The sequence below is a fragment of the Rhipicephalus microplus genome, chromosome 7 (genome assembly GCF_043290135.1).
Source record: "Rhipicephalus microplus isolate Deutch F79 chromosome 7, USDA_Rmic, whole genome shotgun sequence".
Taxonomy (NCBI): Eukaryota; Metazoa; Arthropoda; class Arachnida; order Ixodida; family Ixodidae; genus Rhipicephalus; species Rhipicephalus microplus.
Window position 1 is genome coordinate 88,086,938 of NC_134706.1, and position 27,933 is coordinate 88,114,870.

At 44.6% G+C, this 27,933-nt stretch overlaps 1 protein-coding gene and 1 non-coding gene across 3 annotated transcripts in view; one reads left to right on the forward strand and one right to left on the reverse strand.

Moving 5' to 3' along the window:
• Nucleotides 1-24,828: 24,828 nt before the first annotated feature.
• LOC119179143 (uncharacterized) overlaps nt 24,829-27,933 on the forward strand; it is a 56,206-nt gene continuing 53,101 nt past the window's right edge. For both annotated transcript variants that reach the window (XM_075868223.1, XM_075868224.1), the window contains exon 1: nt 24,829-24,951. In XM_075868223.1, the coding sequence (XP_075724338.1) occupies nt 24,847-24,951 (105 nt within the window). In that variant the 5' untranslated portion in view covers nt 24,829-24,846. The remainder of the gene's footprint in view (nt 24,952-27,933) is intronic.
• Nucleotides 25,856-25,928, reverse strand: TRNAP-CGG (transfer RNA proline (anticodon CGG)). The gene has a single exon. It is a non-coding gene; the product is annotated as a tRNA-Pro (tRNA).

Here is a 27,933-nt window from a genome sequence, read left to right on the forward strand (position 1 = left end):
CACGCAATGCGTCAGCTATGACGTATGTCACGCGAGACAAGGAGGGGCATGGGAGGGGCACTCGGTGAGAGGGCGAAGCGACTTTGGGAGAGGATACTAAGAAAGTTGCGCAGGAGAAAGCGAAAGAAGGTGTTGTCATGGTTTCGATAATCAAACACGTCTAACATTCTCACGGCTACGTGTTCATGATAATAAGGGCTGCAGCGCGAGCATGAAGGTGCTAGAAGAAAAGTGAAACGAAAGGCGAGGCAATGAAAACAAAAAGGACAACACGAGTGCCTGTTTGCTTTCCTTGCCTCGCCTTTCGTTTCACTTTTCTTCTAACACCTTCGTGCTCGCGCTGCAGCCCTCATTATCATGAATTCCAACCAACTAGCCCAAATAGCTGTTCTTCTTCAAGGCTACGTGTTCATCGTACACTCGTGCACAGTTTCTTCATGGCAACTGAATATCCACTTCTAGGTGGTTAACAGCTCTTCTACTTAAACGTCGTTTACCACACAGCGGTAGTTTGAGTCACCTTTACAGAAATTTTTTGTAGGGAGGCTTATAAGAGTCAATATTAACGAGCCTGAGCTGTCGGAGAAACACCACGCCTACCCCTCCAGCGTCCAGATATCCAGGAAGGAATACTGGAATTGGCCTGTAGCAAAGGTCGCTTCCGGAGAGCATTGAGATGCATCCGGGCCCATCGACCACGGCACACAGAGGCGTCAGTACGTTGGTGACCGAGTCGAGTTCTGTACACACGGAAAAAAGGAAACATTTACATCAAGGCTGGGACAATCGTATAGATGGTGTCCAAATAATCACGCAGCAAGATTTAAAAAAAAAAGTTAGATGGGGTAATTGGAGTGATGTGGAGTCTCGCGGGGAGCTTCAACAGTCTTTTTAACGGCTTCTGTACCTCGTCTCCAGTGTCATTTTCTGTCTAGTTCTGCAATTCAGCGGTCGTGATTAAGAGCGTTGATTGCCGAAGGAAACTGCGAAAACACGACGAATTCAGTGAGACGTGTGCAGACTGTGTGTGAGGGAGATGGCTACCGTAGAGTAAATCCTAGAGATGCCATTAAGAAGACGACGATCACGCCTCAGCTGGAGGCTTCAACGAGGACCAACGATCAATATACACAGCTCAAGGCCGCACAGCATAGTCCCAGCAGTTCTAGAGAGGCAGCGACTGAGTGACACCGAGGAGAAGAGGCGCAGAGTCTCCAGCAAGGAGAAGGCAGCCCTCTCGAACGCATGGAAGTAGTGAGGGAAAAAGACTTCGAGGAGCAACAAGCACGAGACTGGCGTCGCGTGCAGGAAGCCTAATCTGCTCTGAAAGACTTTCGTTGAATGAAGTTGTTCTCGGTCTCTCTGCATTTTCTCCTTGATATTGGGTATACCTCACAGTGGACCTGTTTGAAGGCGCTGCTTCCCGATGCGCACTGCAGCCTAGACTCGTGTCACTTTTCAGATTTCGTGGTCTTTATTTACCGGCTTAGAAAGATCAGCGCACTATTAGTATATTTTTCAAAGTAGCGTAGTTAGATGTTGTTTGAACATGTCTAGATATGCCCCATTCACATCTTTCTACTTAGGTGACTAGCCACCGAGTTGCATAATTATGTCTGATTAACTAGACCTCATTAAAGATAAAGCTTAGTAGTGGCTGCTCCAGTGTTAACAGAGCACACCAGGCCAGCCTCGCGTAACACCGTTCTTTCCAAGCTTTCAAAAGGGTGTTTTGCTTGCGTGAAATCCCCTTTCGCACTGCAAAAAATCTTACAGTGTAGACGCATGCATGAAAATGTTCAAGAAGAGCGATATTCGCGTGCAAGCGACAGGTTGCGCATCGAAACTACAGACGGCCCCTCAGGCTGGCGAACTCGTGAACTGATCGGGGAGTGACCGCTATTGAAGGCCTTTGTAGAGATTGGATTATGCCTGTCATGGCCGAAGCACTTATTTGAACGCAGAACAGCGAGGACTGCAGTCAGTATAAGGTTACATAAAAAGATGAGCTCTAGATGGTTTATTTAGAATATGCGCGTCTCTTATAATCATACGGTGGTTTTTTGGCACGTTAAACTCCACATATCTATCAATCAATGAAATATGCAAACAACTGACATATTTCGCATAGCAGGAGTTTCATTCCAGCGCATCGGGCAGTTATTGTCAGCAGGAATAATTCTCTCATGGCTGCCCTGCCGTATCTTTGGAAGACAATGTCCTTGTAGTAATTGTTCACCAATATTTTGTTACGGTGCACGGTGTTCTATAAATACAGCAAGTTATAAGTAGCAAGAATAGCTACAAAGTAAACGAGAAATGACTAGTTAAACGATAAAAATAAAATTTAAGATGTAAATACGATAAAGAAGACGTTCAATATTTCAAAAATACAAAACTACAACTTTTATCCACTCTTTCTGAATTGATGGATTGTAATGTGAGCAACTGTTTCTGTTTCTCTGTTTGCTTTGACGTTTATTTCCTAGTGATTAGTTGAACGCGTCGATCTCTGCAGAACGGCAAACTTACCAATGCCGAGGACACCGAGGCTGCCAAGCACCAGTCCAACGAGATCGATCAAAGCAGCCAGGGCGCCTATGGGGCTAATGTCCACCAGCCTAGACGCCACGCACTATGTTAAAAAAAATGGGGAGAAAAGAAAGACAAAAGATGAAAACGAGAAGAAAACGTCTCACACATAAAAAAATGCAATGCCACAATACGATGCTTCATGGATTGTTGGCGGGCCAGTAGGTTCCTACTGAACGTGGAACATCGCGCTTAGACGAACAGAAAACCACAGGAAGCATGCATACAGAGCACTGACTAACAAGCGAGATCATTTTCACGAGACATGGAATAAATAACAAGAACCATAAGTGACGTCAACGCAACAGCAATGTGAAAAGCCCCCACTTTCAGGTTCTTCATCGATACAGCTGCAGAAAGCCATCAAGAAAATTCTTTTTTGTGTGATTTCATTTGTGAAAATGCTGTGTATGTGCTCTTCCTTTCCCTTTATGTCCCGTCTGGATGCGCTGTTTCGCTTTCAATACGCTGCTTGTATGATGCCATGAGAAGTGCGATTCAAACTTTTTTCAAACGTTTTATTATTTTCACTGAACGCCTGCTTCATGTTGACAAGCTTGACAGTTCTCGCTAGCCGTTAAAGCGCTGCCATAAGTCACTGTGCGGTTGTCTTAAACAGGCGACAGCACGAGCTGCGTAACTGAGGGGGGGGGGGGATAAACAACAAGAGAGAAGGCAGGGAGGTTAACCAGGCACATGCCGGGTTCGCTACCCTACGCTGGGGGAATGGGAAGGGGCATGGAGATGAGAGAGAGGAGAAAGAGAAGAGAATGAGAGAGAGAAAATCTGTAGTGTAATGCAATGAAGCGGCGCATTCGATTTAAATTGAATAGGGAAAAGTCACAAAATCTACCGAAAAATGATTTCAACACTTAAACCTCTCTGAACCTTTGACGAACTCCTGTAATGCGTCAACAATCTTCCCGTCGCTGTGGCCAAGAGACAAAGTTCCAAAAGAAAGCACATTTTGCGCACTTAAATCTATTCCGAGAAGGGGGCAAACGGTATCTAAAGTGTTTTTGCGTAATGCAGATAGTCTATTACAGGAAATGAGATAATGTTCAGTTGACTCATTTACTCCACAAACAGGGCAACGATGGCAGGCTGCCAGACCAGCTCTGTGTGAATATAAATTTGGCTTCAGAATTTGACGGCGCAGTCTAGTGATTGCGACTTTCATTATTCGCATTTGACATATTTTACTATTCCAATCTTAGAATAAGTGCTTGAATTCTGTGTGGCTGTTAGTGAGGTGCAGAAGATTTCTCTAATCGCAGTTTCCGTCTTAATCTACTGCCTGTTAAGAATTTCGATGCCGGTAATACCTCAATAACAGGCCCATATGAAGATGACTTTGCCAGCGCATCTGCCATTTCATTCATATATATGCCCTAATGTCCTGGAGCCCAGACCAATTTGATCAGACTCAGATGCGAGGGAACTAATACTTTAAAAGCACTCTGAGCACGCCAGTTCTCAAGTAGCTCGTCGATTTGTACTGCATCTTCATCTTTTAGAGGTTTAGGAATAAAGTATGCTGATAATTGTTTCTCCTGGCCCATCACCATCATCCCTAGACACAGTGGCTGCTCCTGGCAGTTATCTTTTCACCGCAATACCGACGCTGATGCGGCCTCAGCTGCTCTAAAATAGGCAGATCGTGCCCTTTAGAGCGCCTTTTTAGCTAGTATACGGGCTAGCATACGTATATAAGAGAATGTTGGCTTTCTATGTAAATTGGTCCACTCTCATCATTGGAATATCCGATTAAAAAAAAACGTGCCTGATCCCCCATATATAAGAATCGCTATAACCAGAAAAAGAAGCGTGCCTTTACAGAGGTAGAGTTGAGCGTATTTGTGGCTTGTTTCAGCAACACCAATGAATTGCAAAGTCACGCTAGGAACAGCAATCAGCTTGAAACTTGCAGCGCACACCTCAAGCAGAAAGCCCGCACGAAATCAGCATGTATAAGACGAGCGCGGACTTAGCAAATGACACAGGTCGAGACTTAAAGCGCGTTGTTCGAACTGAAAGAAACACGCATGAAACGAGTGCACAAGTATACACAGGATAGCCACCAACGCCTGTCACATTTTTTTCTGCGTCATTTGTCAGCAGCGCGCTCCTTTTGTAAACGCGGCCGTGGCAGCAAGAGAAGTGATCTTCAGGCTCTCCCCAATCACGAGTCTGATAAGCGCGCGCAGGAGAGACCGTGCTGCGTGAAGGCGGCACTTCGTGGAGGCGACGGCATTTGGAGCATGCCCAACGTCAGCCCGTCGTGCCATCTCTTCAGTGATAACAAAAACGCGCAAACGTTTCGAAGCTCTGTGGACTGACAAACGGTGTTTGGTGTATGTAAATGGCTTGCCGTTAGCAGCCCAGACAAGGTACGATGCGTGGCGTAGTGTTTAGCGCCTTGCGCCGAGAATCGAGAGGTCGCTAATTCTATTGCATGCGACAAATGCTTGCCGTCTGGTTGTTTTCTTTGCAATATCTTAGTATATATCTTCCAACTTCACTTCTGTGACGGAAGTACGTCAGCGGAGTCATGGTGGACCCCGGTATAGAACACGTTCCTGTTAAAGAAAATTTGATCGTACAAAGCACTTGAAAATGCATTACATATATGGACGTAGGCCAGGAATAAATAGGAAAACCCTATCTGACCGAAAAACGTATAATGCGAATTTTTATCAACGAGCTTTCCGCTGTATGTAACTTTTTGGAGATCTTCATACTCTCTTGGGACTGTTGCGGGAAATGTGACTGTTCAAGAAAAAGGGAACGTGTATTTCTAAGTATATTTAGGTACCAGTAAGACTCACTTTTTCTAGAGTGTTGCTGCACGATGCCGTAGCACTTAGCTTCCCGTGTTTTCGCCTCCCAATTCCTGATCTCCCGTAAACTGCGTCATTTCCCAACGAGGCGTTCTTACCGCTGTTCTTCGCTATGCTAATACGCGCGTTCTTCTCGAATGGCCAACCTTGCATTTTCTGACGTGGGCTCTCCATTTTTACGAGCGTTGAGAAGCTGCTGATGGTGATTGAGACGTTGCGCATCCTTCTGTATGTGTTAAACTCGTTCAACTCTCTGTACCTGAAATTTTGCGTGGTGGGTATCTATACAGAACTTTGAACCGTACTTTTGAGTTTATTTCCACAAGGCATACTTGTGGTTGTGAACACCTTGTGCAAAACAGTGTTCTCATGCCGACCAGCTTGCTTCAAACAGTCTTGGTGCGCTCTGAGTTATTGAAACCCTTTTGCTGCTTCAAAACAGTCTTCACTGTGGAGCTGTATTTGGCTTGTTTTACATTGCCGGGTACCTTTTCCCACCAACACATCTTCGGCCTTTCATCTTTTTAAACATATTTCCGACGATGACACCAAATAATTTCTTTCATTTCCTTTTTTTTCAGCGAGTCAATCGGCTTACACTATAAGGGTCCAAATAAGTGACGAAAAAAAGCGCTAATTGTGCCTCCACTTCACGAACCGCTTCTTTAGCTGCAGCCACAGAACTTTATCACAGACTGCTCCCGTTGCGCGGCCGTAGCCCTCTGTGGGCTGTGATAAATCAAGTTTACCCTCTAATAATTCACTGCCGAGGCTGTGACGTCGGCCTATGTACTGCTGTGCCTCAGTTCGAAATAGAGGATTTCCTTCATGCGGTGATACCTGGTGAAAAAGCCTATTGATAGTTGGTCTGACGAGTGCGTGCTATAGTGCTAGAGCCACCTGTTCACGACAGATGTCACGAGCGTGATACCATCACGCATCGTCGCAACAAAAGCTACTCTATCGAATGTATACCAGAGGTGTAGCCTCGCTGCGTAAAAACCTCAGTCGGGATGATCGTGGGTGGAACGCTTGCCGTAGTCTCCTGGAAATATTTCTGTATCAAAATAGCGAACTGAAGGGTACACATACCTCGACCATGGTCACAACGGCTTCAACGACTTCTTGCTGCATATCAGGGAGGAGGAAGAGAATAGGACAATTACTTAACGGGGGTGTTCAACCATGCACCTATAAGCACGTGTCATTTACCTTCGTCGTTCGTTCGCGCCAAGTAATACTAAATATGGTGTATGTGAAGCTAGCGAAATGACCGTGAGCGCATCATGAGTGTGGCATGTAGTAATGTTCTTACATCACACGCATGCCCCGCCGTGGTGGTCTAGTATCCTAGGTAATCGCCTGCTGGTCCGCAGTTCGCGGGATTCAATGCCGACTGTGGCAGCTGCATTTTCGATGGGGGCTAATATGCTGTATGCCCGTGTGTTCAAACTTGGTAGCACGTTAAAGAATCCCAGGTGGTCAAAATTTTCATGGCCCTTCACTACGGCGTCTCTCATAATCATATGGTGGTCTTGAGGCGTTAAACCTCACATGTCAATCTCGTACGCAAGCAGCTTGGGGCCCCGGCACATAAAGCTCTATTGTGAAGCTTCATAACCTCATGCATGTCCGATGAACGTCCGTTAATTTCAACGTCCAGTGCGCGCACTGAAAGGCCTAGCAGCATGTTCGTCATTTGTTTTAGCGTGCAGTTTTTGGCACCCATCGAACTTTCAACGGATCGCCATTTTTTTATGCAGAAGGGTCAGACGACCAGAGTATGGCTGGCAGATTTCTGGTGATTTCTATCGGACATATGTATGTCCAAACCTGGCATATACTAATGGATGCCCATCGAACTTTCAATGCTCATTGTGTTCTTCACGCTTGGTGACAGACGTGCCACGCTGCTTCTCATAAATTTTGTTAATGAGCCACGACAACTTTTTTGTCGCACAGACATCGCTTTTCCGTACCCCATCGAAGACGTCGCAGAGTGTTTTGCCGTTACATCAGTAAGCAGTGGGCTCCAGTATCTATACAAGCGTCTATACGGCTTTCGAAAGGGTGAACGTGAACTAGAGCCTCCGGAAGCAAAAAAGAGGAGCGCTGCAGGAATTGCTGCTTAAATTCCCAGGGCGCTTCGCTTCGTCATCGGAAGTGCGTCAAACACCCCGCACATAATACCGGATTATTGCACGCACCGATGCCCCGCCCATAAAGCAGCAGCCGTACCGAGTTCCAGTCAAATAACGTGATGCGATAAATGCGCAAGTCGAAGAAATGCTCAATGATGATGGCCCCGCTGCGGTGGCCTAGTGGCTAAGGTACTCGGCTGCTGACCCGCAGGTCGCGGGATGGAATCCCGGCTACGGCGGCTGCATTTCCGATGGAGGCGGAAATGTCGTAGGCCCGTGTGCTCAGATTTGGGTGCACGTTAAAGAACCCCAGGAGGTCAAAATTTCCGGAGCCCTCCACTACGGCGTCTCTCATAATCATATGGTGGTTTTGGGACGTTAAACCCCACAAATCAATCAATCAATCGATGATGATGTACTATCGGCATCAAATGAAACGCAAACAGCGGAGCGTGTGGCACAAGCCTTATCAATGGCATAGTGCGTGCCGTCGACCAGTCATTGGCACAGACAGGCCCACACATCCGGTGTGGCAGCACTGCGCGATTCCCCTATAGTGCAATATTTCTGCTTGTGTTCCAGGTATGGTATTTGAAAGGAACAAAATAAAAAAACAAAGGGTAAACTACTGCAGCCGAAGACAAGTATTGTAGCACGGTTTGTCATCGTGGAGTCCATCATCATGGAATTCTCGTTAATTCTATTTATAGTCGACAAAAGTCGGTTCATAATGTTGGCAATTCCACGCTGTTTCACTTAGTGCCGGTAAAGCGAAACAATTTGCGTTCTCTCTTCCGGAGAAACGCTCGGCATTCCCAGTTAAAGTGATTCGTTTTCGAGTCGGTCTCTGCAAAAAGGATGCAGGTGAAGCAGCGCTGGCAAACGAGATGCGACGATCGTTTGAAAATAAACCGCAAACCAATATTTTTTTCTTTTTGTTTTATCGTGCCAAGTCACCGATTGCACTGCGACGCTGAAGTAAAAGCAAGGAATTGCGAGTGATACGAGCAAAAGCGCTTGGCACGCCGACGATGGCCACCTTTACCACCATACAAAAACAAGAGCAGAAACGGAGATAACGCATTGTAGGGGATCGCGCAGTGCTGCCAAACCGTATGTGCACGCCTGTCTATGGTGATGGCTGTACGGCCAGCACTATACTGTTTCCAATGCTTGAAACACGTGATCCGCTGTTCGGGTTTCATTTGACAGCGATAGCACACTGTTGTCTCCGAAAGGAAACACGCGAACGCGTGGCCTGCACTCTGCGGCGGCTGCCTCCACCATCGTCAACCGACAAGTGAAGAAAGCACGTTCGCTTTTCGCGTCATCTATGGCCAAGCAAGATAACAAGTTGTGGCCGGTAGACAAGCGCTGCTGCTTTACGTTCCCTGATCCCTCGCGCGGCGAGTGAAATCGGGTGATTACTACAGCTTGCGCCGTGGTGGTGAACAACGTCTGATATGTTGGCAAGGGACAACGCACTGCAGGCGTGAGCAGAGAAAGAGTGCAATCCAGCAGCGCTTGTCTACCGGCCATAACCCATTAATATTTTTTCGGCAACAGATGATGCTGAAAGCGAACGTGTTTCTTTTAGCTGTCGGTTGGTGGGGCTGTATAGGCAGCCGCCGCAGAGTGCCGGCCTCGCGTTTGCGTGTTCCCTTTCATAAAGGACGACAGAGTACAACCGTCCGTGGTCCTTGGTCATCCCCAGCCGTTTTAGTTAAGTGGACGTAACGTTGCATTTCTGCGTTGACTGGAAACTGAATGGTGTGATTAAAAAGACGTGTGGCATCTGCCGCGCGTCGATGATTCACCTGACTGTTGTGCGATGGCCAAGACATTTAAATGCGAAGCATTCCTTAGCGAACTTCGGCGACTTTGCGCACATCTATCTATCTATCTATCTATCTATCTATCTATCTATCTATCTATCTATCTATCTATCTATCTATCTATCTATCTATCTATCTATCTATCTATCTATCTATCTATCTATCTATCTATCTATCTATCTATCTATCTATCTATCTATCTATCTATCTATCTATCTATCTATCTATCTATCTATCTATCTATCTATCTATCTATCTATCTATCTATCTATCTATCTATCTATCTATCTATCTATCCGCCTACTACTTTTAGCTCTCCTGGCTGTTTCAATCGTGGTATCAATACTAAACTTCGTACTGCATAACAAGACTGTATGAAAAACATATTTGACTAGTCATAACATAAAAATCATGATATGGGTGTCATGAATATCATGATTCACATTTCATGGTCCTGCAGCTCTTGCGGTGGTTTTGTTCACATGGCATGTTGCAAAACTGGTATGGTATGGCATGATTGCATGGCGAGTGCAAGCGAGAGACCCTAACATGTAAATTCATGACATGCGTGTCATGTAACAACATGACTACATTTCATGCTCGAGATATGCGCGGCTGTTTAGCTAGCGTCAGATAAACCAAATTTGGTATTACGGTACATGAATGGATGACGAAGGTATGTGACTGGTGCAAGCATGATAATCATGAGATGCGTGTCATGTAACAACATGACTACATGTACGCTCATGATGTGCTGGCGGCTGTTTCGCTAGCATCACTTATACCAAATTCGGTACTACCGGACGTGAATGGATGACGAAGGCAGGACACTGGTGCCAACATGATAAAAATGAGATGCGTGTCATGTAGCAACAAGACTACGTGCTACGCTCATGATGCGCTGACCGCATATTATGATTATCTTGTTAGCACCAGCCATATACCTTCGTAATCCAGATACGTCACGTACACCACATTTGATATATGTGAAGCTAGCGAAACGACCGCGAGCACTCTATGAGCGTAACGTGAAGTCATGACTCACATGACATGCATGTCATGATTTCTCCGTTAGGGTCGTTCACCTACGTTCGCAGTCATGTCATGTCGTACCAGTTTTGCATTACGTCATGCGAACGAAACCACCACAAGAGCAGCAAGACCATGAAATGTAAATCGTGACATTCATGACATGCATATCATTATTGTCAAGTTACAACTAGTGATAAACTCATGTTACGTCTTACTAATCTCAGTGTCGATACCAATAACGAAACTGCCAGGACAGCTAAAAGTCGTGGGCGGCTAGATAGATAGATAGATAGATAGATAGATAGATAGATAGATAGATAGATAGACAGACAGACAGGCAGATAGATAGATAGATAGATAGATAGATAGATAGATAGATAGATAGATAGATAGATAGATAAATAGATATATAGATAGATAGACAGATAGATAGATAGATAGATAGATAGACAGACAGACAGGCAGATAGATAGATAGATAGATAGATAGATAGATAGATAGATAGATAGATAGATAGATAGATAGATAGATAGATAGATAGATAGATAGATAGATAGATAAATAGATAGATAGATAGATAGATAGATAGATAGATTCGAAGTCACGAAAGTTTGCTAAGAAATGCTTCGCATCTAAAAGAACACGCCAGGCCTGCGCGGAAGGCGCAGCACAGTCACAGCGAAAGCTAGAATAGCGGCCTTTCAGAGCCTTTCAAAGCACTCATTCGGTAACTATATTACAAGCACACTTGCTTCATACCCACTAAGCCATATTAAATTTTTTTGGTATAGTAGGCCGGCATTCGCTATGCTTTTTTTCGTCATTCTTCTGAGAAGCGTGCTATCCGCTAAACACTTGCAAGGAATTTGGGCCAATTGTTCATGCAGTGGCTGGCTACGATGAGGAATTGTGGCTGAAGTGCGTATGCGCCAGAATTAATAGAAGAACAAGAAGAAGCTTTTGTAATGTGTTGGAGCATAGGACGACGCATTCGTTACGCTGTTCGCATTCTGCGGTGACAGGTTCTTTTTCCGCTATTTCAAAATGCGTTTATAAGTTGTATTGACGTGATTGCTTTCCAGTCATCAAGCCTGCCTAAGGCAAATTTGCCAAGGAGTCCCGAGCACTGGTGTGGCTCAGTGGCTGAATATGGGGCTGGGACCCGGTGGACCCGGTTTCAAGCTGCACTGTGTCATAAGTGCTAGTTCTTTTTTTTATATTGCGCGATGTATTACGGACACCGGCGGCTGTGGCGTCGGACAACTGCGCGTGACTCGAGTTGTGATCTTATAACAGCCTTCGTGGAAGGCGCAGCACAGTTACAGCGAAAGCATGAAGAGCTGCCTTTCAGAGGCATTTCTAAACACTCTTTGGGTAAATGCTGTGCGAGCACAGTTGCTGGGTACCTACTATGCCATAAAAATAATAGTTTCTGCATTGTAGGCCATCCACTATGCCATCCTTCGTCATTCTTCGGAGAAGCGTTATTCGCTAAACACTTGTAACAAATTTAGTGTTGCATTCAGTGGCTGTTCACCTGGGTTGACGCAGTTGACCCAGGTTCATGTCTCACTACGCCACCACATGTCCTTGGTGTTTTTTATTAGAGTTTCATGTGATAGTCCTCACGCATACCAGTGGCGGTCACTGCGGCGGTGGACATCTACGGCTGATGCGCGTGACCCATGTTGTGATCTCATAACAGCTTCTACGCTGTAAAAAATGTGTAAATTGCATTGCAACCTCGACACAAGGCCACTGTACTGGATAAGATGGCTGATAAGAACTTACCTCAGTTCCCTCACAAATATCCAGAGAAGTTCCAAGGCACTGGAAATGATCGATAAATATCAATTGTCAGCACAGAATACAGCAGTTAGTAGAATCATGCTGCATATGGAAGACCCAATAGTCAAGAAAAAAAGGAGTGCCCTTGGGGCAAAATAATTAACTGTGTGGTTAGGCCATGCAGAACGAAGAGACGAACATTTGGCATTCCGTGAGGAAGCCATGCAGTGTTGCAAAACAATCCACTGAGTACGCAGCGTATGAAATGTTTCCCCACCCGGAACCGTATACCGTGAATTGCGCGAAAGGCCGCGTAATTGAGAGAGTGGGCCTGAAACTGCGAAGTGGTTTACACGTGCGGCACAGCCAGTAATGGGTGAAGGGCTGGAAGTGCGCAAACCTACAACACCCTTTATGAGGAGAAAATGCGTAAACAGGGTTACTTGCTCCAGCTGTTATTTGCCGTCTACAAAGCTATGACTAGAGATCTAGTCTTGAAGAAGAGGAGCCCACTTGTCGAAACGTTGGCGTAAGCACACATCCCCAGGCCTGGTTATGGGTTTTGCATAGCACGCTTCTATTTTCTCTTTCCCGCCATATTTTTTTGCGTTACTCTTCACGTAGCTTCTTAGTCTGTTTGTATTTGCGCACGTTCATATTCACCTCCATGTTCAAAAAAAAAGTCGACAAGTCGAAGCAGCCATGTCACGTGGTTTGAAGCAGAATTGAATGTCATGTTTTTTTTTTGAAAGATATTATCGTTACCTAAGTGGAAAGCATAGGAGCAATATCGAAATAATATCAGCAAGTAGTCTGTTTTTACAGACGTTGTTTGGTATAACTATGGCAATAAGTAATGTGAAACGATTGAGGAGAAAAAAAAGTTATTTCGTAATTTATGTACACGTACTCAGACGTGCTCCGCCCTGTTATTCTTGAAGTAATTTATCGTCACTCAATCAACTTTTAGTTTTTTTTTAAAGAAAAGGTGAAAGTTTTGGTGCTATCGAGGCCCATGATATAAACCTTGAGTACGCACCTCTTCGAGGTTGATAGGGTTTGGCAGGGTAACGTCGATGCAGTGAGCTACAAAAAAATAAATAAATAAAAGTAATACAGCGCACAGTTTTGTGATGGTAAAGCTACTTGATGAGCTCAAAGAGTCTTTTTGTGCTACTGGCCTCCAAAACGAAGCACAGTTAGCGGAGTGGTTGCATTACTTCAGAATGTAGCATCGAGGCAGTATTTTACTAGAGCACAAAACTACCCTCGATATCGTGCTCGCTTGGAAAGAGCCGCTTTACAAGAGAGCCGATCGTCGGTTCAAAACGGTAATGATATCCATAGGAGTCGTATTAATAGGCGCCGCTGGCAAGACGCCATGAAAACGTCTTTCAAATATAGATGAGGTGTCATTTTATCTACTGCAGTACAGCTGCCGGAATAATCGTTTTTTTTCTCCATCCTAGACATCTGTTTCGATAATGCACTGTTAAACCTATACGGGTGCAATCACTTCGGCTGTACCAATCAATTCCTTGTTCTTTTTTCCACCTAACATATAATAATTACCCAACTAAGCAAATCTAGAAAACTGAACACGAAATTTAAAACGGCAGTAACTCTGTTAGAACGACTGTGTAAAATCAGCACAGATGGACATTATAAACAACTCCAAGCATGCAGGTAACACTATGTGTACTTAGCCAAGACACAAGAACACGTGCAGGATTAAAAGTGGGACTAATCTTACTGCTGCATTCCGCAATGTGTGCTGATACTAGGAAACCGAGAACCAGTGCGAATGCATACATGATGAGTGAGGTCGTGGTCGGGTCGAAATAGCGTCCTAGTATACGATACCAGTTCGGTACTCTCGATAATTTTCTAGCAACCTTAAATACTGCAAGTGTGTTTAGAATGTTTTAAAGCATTTATTAAACAAGAAACTAATGCGAATAAAACCGCAGAGTATAAATTGGCGCTCATCACGCTCATCATCATCATACCTCTCCTGTTTCAACCTTGATTTTCGGCATCCTCGAGCATGCAAGTATACTACTCTCTGCCACATATATTGAGACGTTCACTGGCTGTGCATCTTATTTTTTTCGGTTATTGATCACCTGCCATTAAAACAGTACCACTTGTATGAAATTTAGCTGTTGATATTGACGACAGCCTATTGTTGACCTCGAGATTCCACAACAAGCCCACTTGTTTCACAAAGCTTCAAAGCGAAGGTGATATGCATGATTGCCTTGAAAACCCGGCTGCTACCATGTCGTAGTATTTTTCGTGTGTCTTTTACAAAAAAAAATACAGGCGTGTTTTGTTTGTATGCGCAATAACTTGTCGAGGTCGTTCATCACCTCCTATGCGCCCGTCTCCACTGATAGTGTGCAACACAAACAAGCTCAGTATCCCAGGTGTGTAAAGCGCCGAATGTTATGCATTAATGAGATGCGTTCGCGTATAAATTTCATGCATACAATCATGAAAAAAACAAAGAAACTACCTTTTTGTTGCACCAATGACAGGGCAAAGCTTCAGGCATTTATTTTGCTTTCCACGTTCGCAGCGTCAGAGAATCCAGAATTGCCTTCAAGTGCGTCAGTATGTGACGATATCATTTTGGCACTTGGAATTGCTTGCGAAAGCCTCAATTTTGTTATGACTTCTCCAAGAGAAGCGTTTAGTGTGCTCTCGCGATCACAAATTTCGCTGCTTACGGCAGTGACACCGCCTGCTGGGCGGAATAGGTCAGAATACAGTTTCCTACACCATTTACTACAGGAACTTGAAGGGCCGCTATTGATTAGACAACGCGGAAATCATGGGTACTACATGAATTTTCCAAGTTTTCGTGCCTGCGGCGTCGAACGCGCTAGTTGCTTTGTTTATCGTGGTGCTTCGAATTTCGTTTCGTATAAGATATCACCTCGCTGTAAACCCTGTGAGCTGATTTGAATCTGTCACTATTAAAGGGTTACAGCGGTGAAGTAAGGCTACTGATCTTTTGCTGAACTTCAGTTTGCGGCGAAGCAGCGGCAGGCAACTCAGGGGAGCACGGAGCCCAACGAACGAAGGTTGGGGAAACTCGTGTCTTACTCATTTTTTATATGCTGGCCGAAGTATCATGCAGAGCACTTTTTTATGGTCACTACCGTCAGACTTCCTTCTTTGGTACGATTATGAAAATGTATGATGCCATTAATAATACCAGCATCATTCGCGTGCACTTCGAAGTTGTCACAAGAAAGAAGAACACTAGGGAATAACTGGCATACCGAGTGCCGAATCTCCCGGATCCAGTACCGATAGCGTTACTAGTGTGGACGGCACGTTCCCCAATACAATGCCTTAATCACCACAGCTGCTTCAACTCCGGATGTCTTGCTGCACTAGCACTATCCGAATTGAACAACTTTGCAATTGCGCCTGACTTAATATTACACAGTTTCACCAAAGATAGTCGATCATTTTTAACACGATAGTGCTTTATGTCGTCGTCCACCCAGACTTGTATAACTTTTTTCCGTCACGGAAATACGTCACCGAAACGAACGTGACTAGGTGGCGAAATAAAACGCGAGGAAAAATGTTCCCGGAAGTCAAATCCACCACCTGTCGCTCCATGACGGTGGCTTGCGGGCGTTCAAACCACGGGGCCACCATAAAGGAATCATGGCATTATCACGAAGTGAATGACGATGAGTGAGCGAAGTAGTGCGATCGTACGATGCCGCTGTAAACCTACCGTGACATTGGCTACCTGCACATGCTAATGAGTGACAAAGCGCTGTACAGTTGCATACATAATAAAACTTTTTGTTGGGATAGTTGGTACATGTTTACTGAAATACAAAAGGACTCGTATACGAGCAAGGAAGAATCTTTTTTTTTCTTTTTTGATGGCTCGCGTGTTTTTGTGTTTCTGTAAGTTGTATATAATGTTTGGGACAGGACGTTGGAAACACTAGAGCAACTGCGAGTTGAACTCGAAGGAGTTTCTAGGGCGCTAGACGAGCTGAACAGTTATATACAGTGTTATTGGTCGTCAGTGTTATGTGGTGTAGAGTTTCGGACAAGGAGGCACTGGCTCGGCGCTTTGGTCGTTTTGCCGCCGCATCCCGCACCCTCGCCTCCAGAGTGGTTGATCTTCGGCGTTGCCGTTGAGCCGCCAATTCCCGCACCTTACGTGCGTTTTCATGCACGGCAAAAAGATGTAAATCCTCAATTTTTGGCTCACACCCATCGTGGAAAATTGGCCAAGAATCGGGTAGTTTTAAAAAGGAATATATATGCCTAAATCCTCACGAACAGAATACTGTCTCGTTTAGTACAGCAAAATTACGAATTTTTTGTAAATTATTCTTGACAAAAATTAGCCAACTTAGGTCGTACTAAAATTTCAAAAAATCATTCGTATTACAGAAAAGTTGCCTGTATCCCTGTATCCTATACATTTAGTTAAATGAGAACCTTTGGTATTGAGGTTATTGAGTAAATTTTTTCGACTGTTCAATAAAAGCTTGCACGGCTTCGCATACTTTCCCCTTGCTGTGCCCAAAAATATGCGCACCTAAGGAGAATAAATTTAACGTTACCAAATCTAATCCAAAGATTTGTAACTACGTTCTTTCGCAAGTGTTTTGAGGGAATATGCGTGCGATTTATCAGGTTGAGAGTTTCGCTTCGAGCGAAGAAGGAAGGTTCATTTTTACAGCAGCGTGTGTGCGCTCGAACGATGGACAGCAGCGCATATGTGTTTCACGGCATTTTGAGTGTTTTGTTTTCGCCGGAAATAAAACACATGGATGCGACCAGAAGCTGCATATGCAGCATTCATTCACCAAGGACGAAACTGGCGGCGCGTCCTTTTGAATGAATTGAACAAAAGTTACGAAAATGCTAAAACAAACGTGACACGAATGCAGAAATAAGAGCACGAAACACTATTGAGGTCAATATTATTGCCTATAGTGGCAACGAACTAAAGCGTCTATGAAGTTTGGCCATGAATCTTGCTCCTTGCGCATTCTTTAGGTGTCCCTGTCATTTTGACAATTTTATGCAAGCTTTTTAAGATGTATACGTCCTCTGAGCTTTCCTACAAGCATTTTTCATTCGGGTCAGAGGAGAAACAATACCGTTGCTCTGGACTTTTATTAGATATATCAGCGCGAAAAAGCAGAACGAAAGGAAGCACATTACGTGCTAGTTCTGCTGAAAACAATCCATTCGTTTCTTTCACCGAGTAGTATAGAAGAAACCTTTCTTGCACGACATGTGACGCGAAATTTAGTTTGGGTAGGTAACCGAAACTAAAATTGAGGATGTCAACAATTAGCAAATATTAAAACAATGCACAATAATTGAAAGGCCAGGACAGAACGCTTCGGTACGCATGTATTTGAAGATAAATAAAAAAACACCAGCGTACAGCCGCGTTCATATTTTACGCGGTTTGTTTTCAGCATGGATTCACTAACGTTCCCCTCAGCTACTCGACATGTACATTTTTTTTACATACTGCCAGTCCTAAAGGGGACTATTGCAGGAAGGCAACCAAAATGCACAAGAAACACTTATACATTCTTATACACAATAGATACACTGGCACACTTGCCAAAATGCATGACTACAGATGTTGTATAATATTACATGAAGAGTATGAAATCACGCCCTATGACGGAGTAATATACATGAAGATAATATGCTACGTATTCCACTGATAACATTGACATATTCAGAAAGCAACTAATAACTGTACAAGTGAGAAAAAAGCACAGGAAGAAAAACGTCATGTCAGCTATGAGTGGCACGAAGTGTATAAGTACTTTGAGATATCTTGACAATGGCGTTTCGCTTGACTGTGCATCTCATTGTTTCGTCAAGATTAGCACATTGACAATATCTTTGTTCACATGTAATGACTGTTGAGATGCCAGAGTGTCAAATCATTAGAGTCCTGACAATTTTTTTCACGAATAAAATTTGGCCTGTTGGTGCTATGAACAAAGAGGCACTAGTTGAGTTTAACTTGAGATGTTCTAAGCTGCTCAAGAGGATGCATAATGCACCCTAACAACGATCGCACGGTGTCTTTGACACACTATGTGGACGCAAGGTGCAGACAGCAGCTACACCGCTGCAGTTAGCAAGGTATACTACACTTGTCATGGTTTCTTTAACCGCATAATTGCTCCTATATGAACGAATAGAAGACAAATGTGTCACTATTGCTAGATTTCCCACCTAAGATCTTAAGAAAAACTAAGCTTGTGGTCTCACCCAAAATCTACCAAGTGTGATACAAGCCCACCTGCCCCCCCCCCCATCCCCCCTGACTGACTCGTTATTCCTCAAAATGCAAACAACAAAACAGAAAATGCGGACGGTTTGCCTAAGTCGCGCCGAGCTTGGCACAGCGAAGCGCAGGTACGTCACCACTCGTACTCTCCCTTGAGCGACTCGCCGATATCTTCGACATGCTTGACTTCCTCATCAACTCTACGCACTTTTTCAGGACGCGCCCATGTGCCCTGAATCATTCTACGTGATCGGGTTCAGTCAGGATATGCGCAATGTCTCCGTCGCTGGGGTGGCTTAGCATATGCGCATGCGCGACTAGACCAGCTTTTGCGGTGTTTGGTGACTAGACGACGCAATGCTTCCTTACTCATTCCCTCTATGTTTTCTCTCTACATCCTTCTGTCTTTCGTCGATGTTCTCTCTGGCTGTCTTTTTCTTTCTGCGTTCCTCTCCATTTCTCTTTCTGATTCATACTGTGTGACGTTTTCCTCTCTCACCTCTTCCACTCCCACTTCCTTACGCTCCCTTCCATTTCTCTTCCCTCGCCACATCACACTACACCTCGCTATGCCATACACTGCTTGCGTGCACGGATAGCCGACTGGTTAAGATGGTTGTATTTGGCTAGAGGGTACGTGGGTGTAAATATTGCCCCTTGATAAATTTATTTCTTTTCGGCAAAAATAACATCAAAGCTGTTTAAGATAGCTGCGAATTTCTTAGCCATGAAAAAAAAAGTGAGTACGTGCACGTGCTGTCTATCAGACAGCTACTTTATTCAAAAGGAACTATATGTCACAGAAATCGGGTAAACCCCAACGCGCACTACTGGCCCGCTAAAAATGAGCGAGGCAGCAGTTAGCCCAACAAGTGGCTGTGGAGTGAGCGTGGCGAGTCGAGGACAGCGAGTACGTCTTGGGAGTGTGATAGACAATGGCAACTGCGAGAAGACACCGAAGCGACGCAAGGCCTACGCCAACGACGGCGAGCCCAAGAGGTGCGCATGCTTGGTTGCAGTACGAGTTTCGGGAGTCACGAGAGTTTGGACATTCCTGCCGTACATGCGACTGTCTGTACTTTGGCTCGAACCTCTCTGTGCTCGCCCCGCCACGGTTCATGGTCTAGTGGCTAAGGTACTCCGCTGCTGACCCGCAGGTCACGGGATTGAATCCCGGCTGCGGCGGTTGCACTTTCGGTGGAGGCGAAAATGCTGTAGACCCGTGTGCTCAGATAATGGGTGCACATTGAAGAACCCCAGGTAGTCAAATTTTTCGGAGCCCTCCACTACGGCGCCTCTCATAAACATCTGTGGTTTTGGGACGTGAAATCCCTCATTTATCTCAACCAACTTATCTTTGCTCAGAATGAATGAAAAAAAAAACAGAATGAATGCAAAAGGAATCTAGCCATCGCCTGCCCAAAAACTGCTGACGATTTAAAAGCAACCTAGGGCAATCTGTGTCACCTGGCTAAGTTCTATAGAGACAACCTAGTAGCAACCATATTATTCTTCAGGATCATCCAGTCTCGCGGTTTTAAGCGTCGCATGGTGTAGTGCAAGGTTCTGTAATTTTTCGCTATTTTTCTTTTTTATATACTTTTTTCTATTTATTTGTATGTTTCCCTCTTTCCTTATTTCTTTATTTCTCTCTCTCCATCTCGACTTGTTCTCTCACAATCAGGGTTATTACAGGCAGTGGTGAGCTGTGGCATTTGCCCTAATTTTGTGGTACATAATCTCTGTCAGGATGATGAGCTATCACGGTCATGCTAACTCCATTTGTGCCGAGCTACATAAGCTTTAATGTAAAAGGAACAGATACGCTAAACATTTGTTACCCCCCTCCCCCAACCCGAATAATGACTCGCCCACAGGTACTACTTCACTGCTTTTTTCCGTATTGGAACTCAAGGGTCCACATCTCTTTTGCTTTACTTTTTATGTGTGGCGCATCACTGTTAGCTCAGTATGTGTGCCTTACTGTGAAGAAGGATAAGGTTGCTTTCACGATTATCGGAGCTTACTTATCTCCATCAAGCCGCCTTGACTGCGAGCGCTTACGCGGTATTCTGACATTGACTCCAAGGCCATGGGTGATCACTGGCGACTTCAATGCCCACCATTTCCTATGGGGAAGCTCCAGAGACAACTCTAGAGGAAACAAATTGGTGTCCTTAGCCTCGGAGTACGAACTCTGCGTTTGTAACGATGGAAGCCCTACATATTTACGCGGATCAGCCTATAGCAGCTGCCTGGACCTTACATTGGTTTCTCGCTCACTTATCAGGAAAGTGCACTGGTTTTCGGATCTGGAAACGCGGGGCAGCGACCATATACCAACTTACCTGTGTATAGAAGGTTTCACCAGCTCCAAGTCCTCAAGAGGCCTCAAGTACACCGATTGGCCGAAATTCAAAATGTTAATGGAAGACTGCTGTACCGACGGCTCATCATATAACCTAGAGGACTCGATAAAGGATGTCCTGCAGAATACCACGCATACACATTTGACTAGTCACAAGCGCACCGATTTCGACATTGAGCTTGAGAAACTTCGCGCAATACGCCGTCGTGCAGAACGAAGGTACCGACGGACAAAGTGCATGGATGATTTGAGGCTGGCTAGACGCATTCAAAAGAAAATGCAGCGGCACATGGATAAACTGGCTAGGCGACGTTGGACATCCTTTTGCGAGTCGTTGGATCCACGAAAGCCCCTATCACTGATATGGCGAACTGTCCGGGGTCTTAGCCCAACCTTGGGTCAGCGACACCCGTTTACATCTCTGGTACTTCACCTTCGATGCAGAGAGATTGACGTCGCAGAATCTTTCTGTAGAAGAATTGTCGGTGATTCCAATTTCGCAGTATCAAGAACGGTAACTTTTGACAACCCACCGCCCTCACGTGATCCCCGTATGGAATGCCAGTTTTCTATGGATGAGCTAGAGGCGGCACTGGCTCTGTGCAGATGTTCTTCAGCACCCGGTCCTGACGGCATTACCTATCGTGCCCTTTGTAATCTTGGAGACGAAGCTTGGAAGGCACTCTTACGCCTATACAATGACTCCTGGCAGACTGGTACTGTTCCCCAGGCATGGAAGTCAAGTCGCCTCATTCCACTTCTAAAGGCTGGTAAATCTCCTTTGGATATTGCCTGATACCGTCCTATCGCACTTGCCAGTTGTGTGGAAAAAACGATGGAACGAATGATTCTAACACAAATGGAGTGGTATTTAGAGCACTACAAAATCTAACCAGTATCCATGACCGGATTCAGGCGCGGCCATTCGTCAATCGATAACGTTGTTGATCTGGTGACATATGTTCAACACCAGAAAGCCTGTAAGAGACTGTGCGCCGCCCTGTTTCTAGACGTTAAGGGGGCTTACGACAATGTCACCCATGAAGCCATCCTTTGTGCTTTGGAAACAGTAGGTCTTGGTGGCAAGATATATATGTGGGTGTACAGCTACTTACAGCTGAGATCATTTTACGTGATGACAGCGAATGGCCCAACACCTGATTATTACAGCAGCCGAGGAGTTCCTCAGGGAGGAGTGCTAAGCCCTACCCTTTTCAACCTAACTCTCATTGGTCTAGTCGAGCAGCTACCTAGCACTGTAGAACTTTCTGTCTATGCTGATGACATCTGCATTTGGACATCAGGTGTGACAAGGCCTCAGCTTCGCGCCCGCCTTCAGAAGGCTGCTACAACGGCGTCATGCTATCTTCGTAAACAAGGCCTCGAGGTGTCCTGCGGAAAATGTGCAGTGGTAGCATTCACGCGGAAACCAATGTCTGCTTACAGTATATCGATTAATGAAGAATACATATCGTTCACCAGAAGCCACAGGTTCTTGGGAGTCATAATAGATAGAAACCTGTCGTGGACTCCACACGTGAAGCGGCTGATCGCAACATGCCACATGCTCAAATTCCTTGCAGGAAAAAATTGGGGAGTGCCCATATCATCCATGCTACAACTGTACAGAGTGCTGTTTATCGGATTCTTACGGTACAGCTTACCTGCAATGTCTAACACCGGCAAGGCCAACCTGCGCGCAATTCAGAGCATTCAAGCCCAAGCACTTAAGATATGCCTTGGAATACCCCGCAGTGCTTCAACGACTGAAACCTTTGCCATCGCTCAAGATCACTCGATAAATACGCATATTAATACCGAGACGATGCGCATGCACCTCAGGCATTATGCCAGGACCCCTTCTCACCACCTGGCGAGCCTAGCTGCTGAAAGGCCCCGCACGACATACGGCACTATTGTCTCCAAGCATCGTTCATAGTTTGCTGAGACATACGCACCTGCATCAAAGCCACTGCTTCCTCCTTGGAGCTTGAGCCGGCCGCGAGTTCACTTAATGATTCCAGGAATGAGGAGAAAATCAGACTTACCGACACATGCCCTGAAACAACTGAGTCTATCCCTACTGGAAGAAAACTACAGTAACCACGTGCACATTTACACGGATGGCTCTACTACGCCGTCTAGTTCAGGTGGAGCAGTGGTTATACCATCACAAGGGATAACTCGGTGTTTTAAGACTTCACATGTGACAAGTTCGACGACGGCAGAACTCGAGGCTCTGCGCAATGCACTGGAACACATCAATTCAGAAGAAAGACCAGGTAAATGGGCTGTGTTTTCTGACTCAAAACCAGCGTTACAGTGCCTGATATCTGTTCTCCGACGCGGATGCCACGACCAGTTGACCTACCAAACCACGAAACTTCACCACCTGTTAATACAAAAAGGCCATGACATCGTCTTTCAGTGGTTACCTGGGCATAGTGGTATAGGCGGCAATGATTCTGCAGATCATGCTGCTCGCACGTCACATAAACAAGCGAACAGCGTTCCGATACCACTTTCAAGAGCGGATGCGGCGAGGCAGATTCGTCAACTGGCCCGCAGTCTCACACTGACTGAGTGGAACACACCAAGCATACGACGTACACGACTGCACGAGCTCGACCCTTCACTACAACTCCGGCCTCCACCCGGCCTACATCGACGTGAAGGTTCGCTTCTCTATCGCCTTTGGCTGGCAGTTGCTTTCACGAAAGCTTATACCACGTTAATCAGAATTACTGACAGTGCGGCGTGCGATGTTTGCGGCACCGACGAAAATATCGAACACCTGCTGTGTCATTGTCCTCGATTTGCCTCAGAGAGACAAGTACTTGCCAACGCAATGCGGCGACTGGATGATCGGCCTCTTTTTGTGCAGGTGCTATTACAGCAATGTACACATGCATCGACAGCCCACAAGGCAGTGAAAGCCCTGCTGCGTTTCCTGAGAAAGACAGGCTTGTGTGAACGCCTCTGACATGCGGTAGAGTTCTACACGCTGCAGTGAAATTACTGTCAGTCTCTCCCCCACCCCCTTTTTTCCCTCTCTTCTCTCTTTCTCGTCTTTCTTGTCCCCTTCCTTTATCCCCCAGTGTAGAGTAGCCAACCGGATGTCTTTCTGGTTAACCTCCCTGCCTTCTCCCTTTTTGTTGCTTCCTCCATCACTGTTACTCCGCTCGTTCAGCTACGCCTGCAACACTGATGCTTCCACGCAGTGCTTTGCTTGCAAGGTTCAGGGAGAGTATATTGCCTGGGAAGGTAAGTTTCATTGCCAAAATGCCATTGACTATTTCGGTGTTGAATAGGTGCAAATTAGCTACATGCTTTTAATAAACTTTTGTGTGATGCCGTAAGGTTCAGCTTTCAACATTGTTCAGCGCAATCAGACAACGGTAGAACACGAATGAATAGATAGAATCAGTAACTGCATTAACCAAAAGATAAGTCGCAGTACAGAAAATGTTGTGCGGACTCATTAAAAACAGAGGCCAGAGAATAGAGAGACAGTAATAGGGCCAGTCGATGCATTGGAGCTCGATGTAGAATAGAATAATATAATGGTATGAACTCGACCACTTTCACGGACAGCTGGTTGCTAAGACAGGTAACAGAAGATCCAGTAAAGCATAATTTAAACAATCAAGCACTACTTCTCTCTTGCCATATGTAATAAGTTCATAGACGCGAAATCTGATAACATTGTTGTAATTGATTTTGCATGTGTAACAAGCCATACTGTAAAACTCTTTTACAGTAAGAAATGAAATGCAACACATCTGGTACCGTTAGTGTTGGAAAAGTTTAGTAGAACAATAAGAATTGTTCTGGTGACTGCAACTGAGCGGCACTCGTTTCTGTTTTTCCTATAAAATGTAGACAAAAATGTTGCTACAGGGCTCAAACGAAACGCCGCATCTGTTAATTGGAAATGCCCATTTTTATGTCGTCTAAACATCAAAAAAGAAATACAATTTCTGTAGATGTCTGGCGCTTCTTGAGAGCTATGAAACAATATGTACCGGAACAAGTAGAGGTGAGTACAGACCACTTCTTCCACACCTCTAAGGCGTCATAAATATTATTGTATTGCATCTACCGTGTTAATTATAGGCAATATAAGGAAGCAAAAAAATTTTAAATGTACCTATAATGCATAAGTTTATCGTCTCAAATGAATTATTTTAAGCACTCTGTTTGAGTAATGGAGACACTGACAGTTTAGAGGAGTCTTATTGTTTTTCTGCGGGAATGGTGATCGCCATGAGTCATTTCTCTACCAAATTTCATACTAAAGGAATTAGAAATACGGGGTATTTTGCAGCTCCCCATCAAGCCAAAATGGAAGAAGTATGCATGTATAAAAACAATAGCCCTATGGACAAATAAATAGCGCGAAAGAAATTGTTTACAAGCAGAGGAACGATAAACGGTGCCACTGTCTTTCATCCCTCTGCTTGTCCTTGTTTTCTTTCGCGCTGCTAATACGTTCATGATGTAAGCACGCTAACTTGGCCACATTATGGAAGCAATACGAAAGTGGGAGAGCCCACACGTATATAGTTGTCGCTGTCCTTCATCAGCAGTATGTGGTTGGTCTTCATAGGTGTCATTACTGGTCGATAAAGCACCTATTTTTGTCAAGGGGACATGTGGGCAACAGCTGTGGCTGGTGGTCGTGACGCTGTTGAAGCAAGTAGTCGGGCATAAGTTTCGAAGATGATGACAACAGTATAAATAATTGCATAAGTGCCCCAAGAAGGTAGTTAACTGCGGGTAATTTTTTAAGCATGTGTTAGGTACCACGCTCCTCCGCGAATAGTCCACTCTGAATAATGCATTCCTTTCCCATATATATATATATATATATATAGATATATATATATATATATATATATATATATATATATATAGAAAGAAATTTGGGTGAAAAAATAACTTGCCGTGAGCAGGAATCGAACCTACGACATTTGAATACCGCGTTCGATGCTCTAACCACTAAGCTATCACGGCGGCTATCCTCCCAGCCACTTTATTGGGCTTATATGTGAATTTAAACGTGGGGGTGTCTGTCAACGCCATCTGCAGCCATGGCGGCGAGTGTGGAACACCCTTTCATAAGCCTGTGTGGTGTCACGTAGCACGTGAGCTTATTACGAGCGGCGAGCGGACAGCTGACCAATAGTCCCTCGTATACAACCTAACGGCACCAAGTCTGCCAGTACGACACCCTCGTTAATGAATAAGAAAAAGAAGTGTATACCTAAGGGGTCGTTTTTTCGTGCTTTGACACAACAATATTGAGATCTAACAGATAATAATGCCAAGGAATGTATAGGGGAAGTTATTAGAGCCAATGTAATGTAAATAGGAAAAAAGAAAATGGGTGAGGAAGTAACTTGCCGTGAGCAAAAACCAAACATACGACCTTCGAACAACGCGTTAGATGCTCTAACCACTGAGCTATCAAGGTGGTCATTTCCGCAGCCACTTTATTGGGTTTATATGTTAATTGAAACATGGGAGTGTCAGTCAGCAAAGAAAAGAAAAATGGTAGGTGTAACCTTAAGAGACAAGAAGAGAGCAGAGTGGATTAGGGAACAAACGGGGGTTAAGGATATCGTAGCTGAAATCGAGAACAAATGAACATGGGCCGGGCATGTAGCGCGTAGACAGGATAACCGCTGGTCGTTAAGGGTAACTAACTGGATTCCCAGAGAAGGCAAGTGGGTTAGGGGGAGACAGAAGGTTAGGTGGGCAGATGAGATTAAGTTTGCGGGTATAAATTGGCAGCAGCAATTATAACCATGATGCTATGCGGGACGGCTCAGTGCTATCCCATAGTTGAGTACGAAGTACTCGAAATCGTTAAACATTTTTGTCTAAACACAGGACCGGGTTAACTGGTGGAACATGGGGGAGGCCTTTGTCCTGCAGTGGACGTAGTCAGGCTGATGATGATGATGATGATGTGTTAGTCAGCGCCATCTGCAGGCTTGGCGTGTATATATATATATATATATATATATATATATATATATATATATATATATATATATATATATATATATATATATATATATATATATATATATATGTATATATATATATATATATATATATATATATATATATATATATATATATATATATATATATATATATATATATACGCCATTTTCCTGTGGCACATTCGCCTCTGGTGGGTTTTCAGTGCACAAGTTCTCGCACAGCTTAAAAATTTTTATAGGTCGAAGAGTGCACCTTCAGTCATCTTTTCTCTGTGCAAGGGAACAAGGCGTGGTAGTGCATAGCGGTGCATAGTGCACAGTGTTGTGTACGTCCCGTGCTTTTTCCCCTTCCACAGCCAAATGATAAAGGTCGATGGTTTTTGCTTTACTTAAACCGATCTGAAGAGCGTCATCAGCGCCGCTTCTTTTACATGAATATTGCGGGGAAGCGTTGTGTAGAAACGATAGCATCCCACGTTTCGAGCTAAGCGCTGGTCGTTGCATGCATTTAAGAATGTGTTTCCCAAAGAGAGTCCAATGATGACCTTACCTTTTGCCTTCTGTGTGTAGAAACGTGTGTAGAACCACTTGTAGTATTACGCATTCTATTTCATGCCCACGCATTGAAACTCAGTGACGTAAAGAAGTTAGACCTGCGCAGTCACGTAGCCTGAATTTTTTCCTGGTGGGGAGGGGGAGAGACACTTGCTGAATTTCTTCGCAATTCGCGAGAAAAACCTATTTTTAGAATTTTCAGTAAGACGCCCTTCCTCAAAATCTGGAGAAAGGGGAGGGGACAACGGCCCCGGTCCATATACAGGCCTTGAGAGCTGCCTTTTACTCGAAATAGTATTTTTAGTGGATGTAATCATTCTCAATTTATCTCAAACGATGAAGTCTTAGCTATTATTACTATACGTTTTATATTACGCTGTTACTGGCAAAACACCGCTGGAGATTTTTGTGTTTTTATTGCCAGTAGATGGGACTTTCATAATCACCGTCAT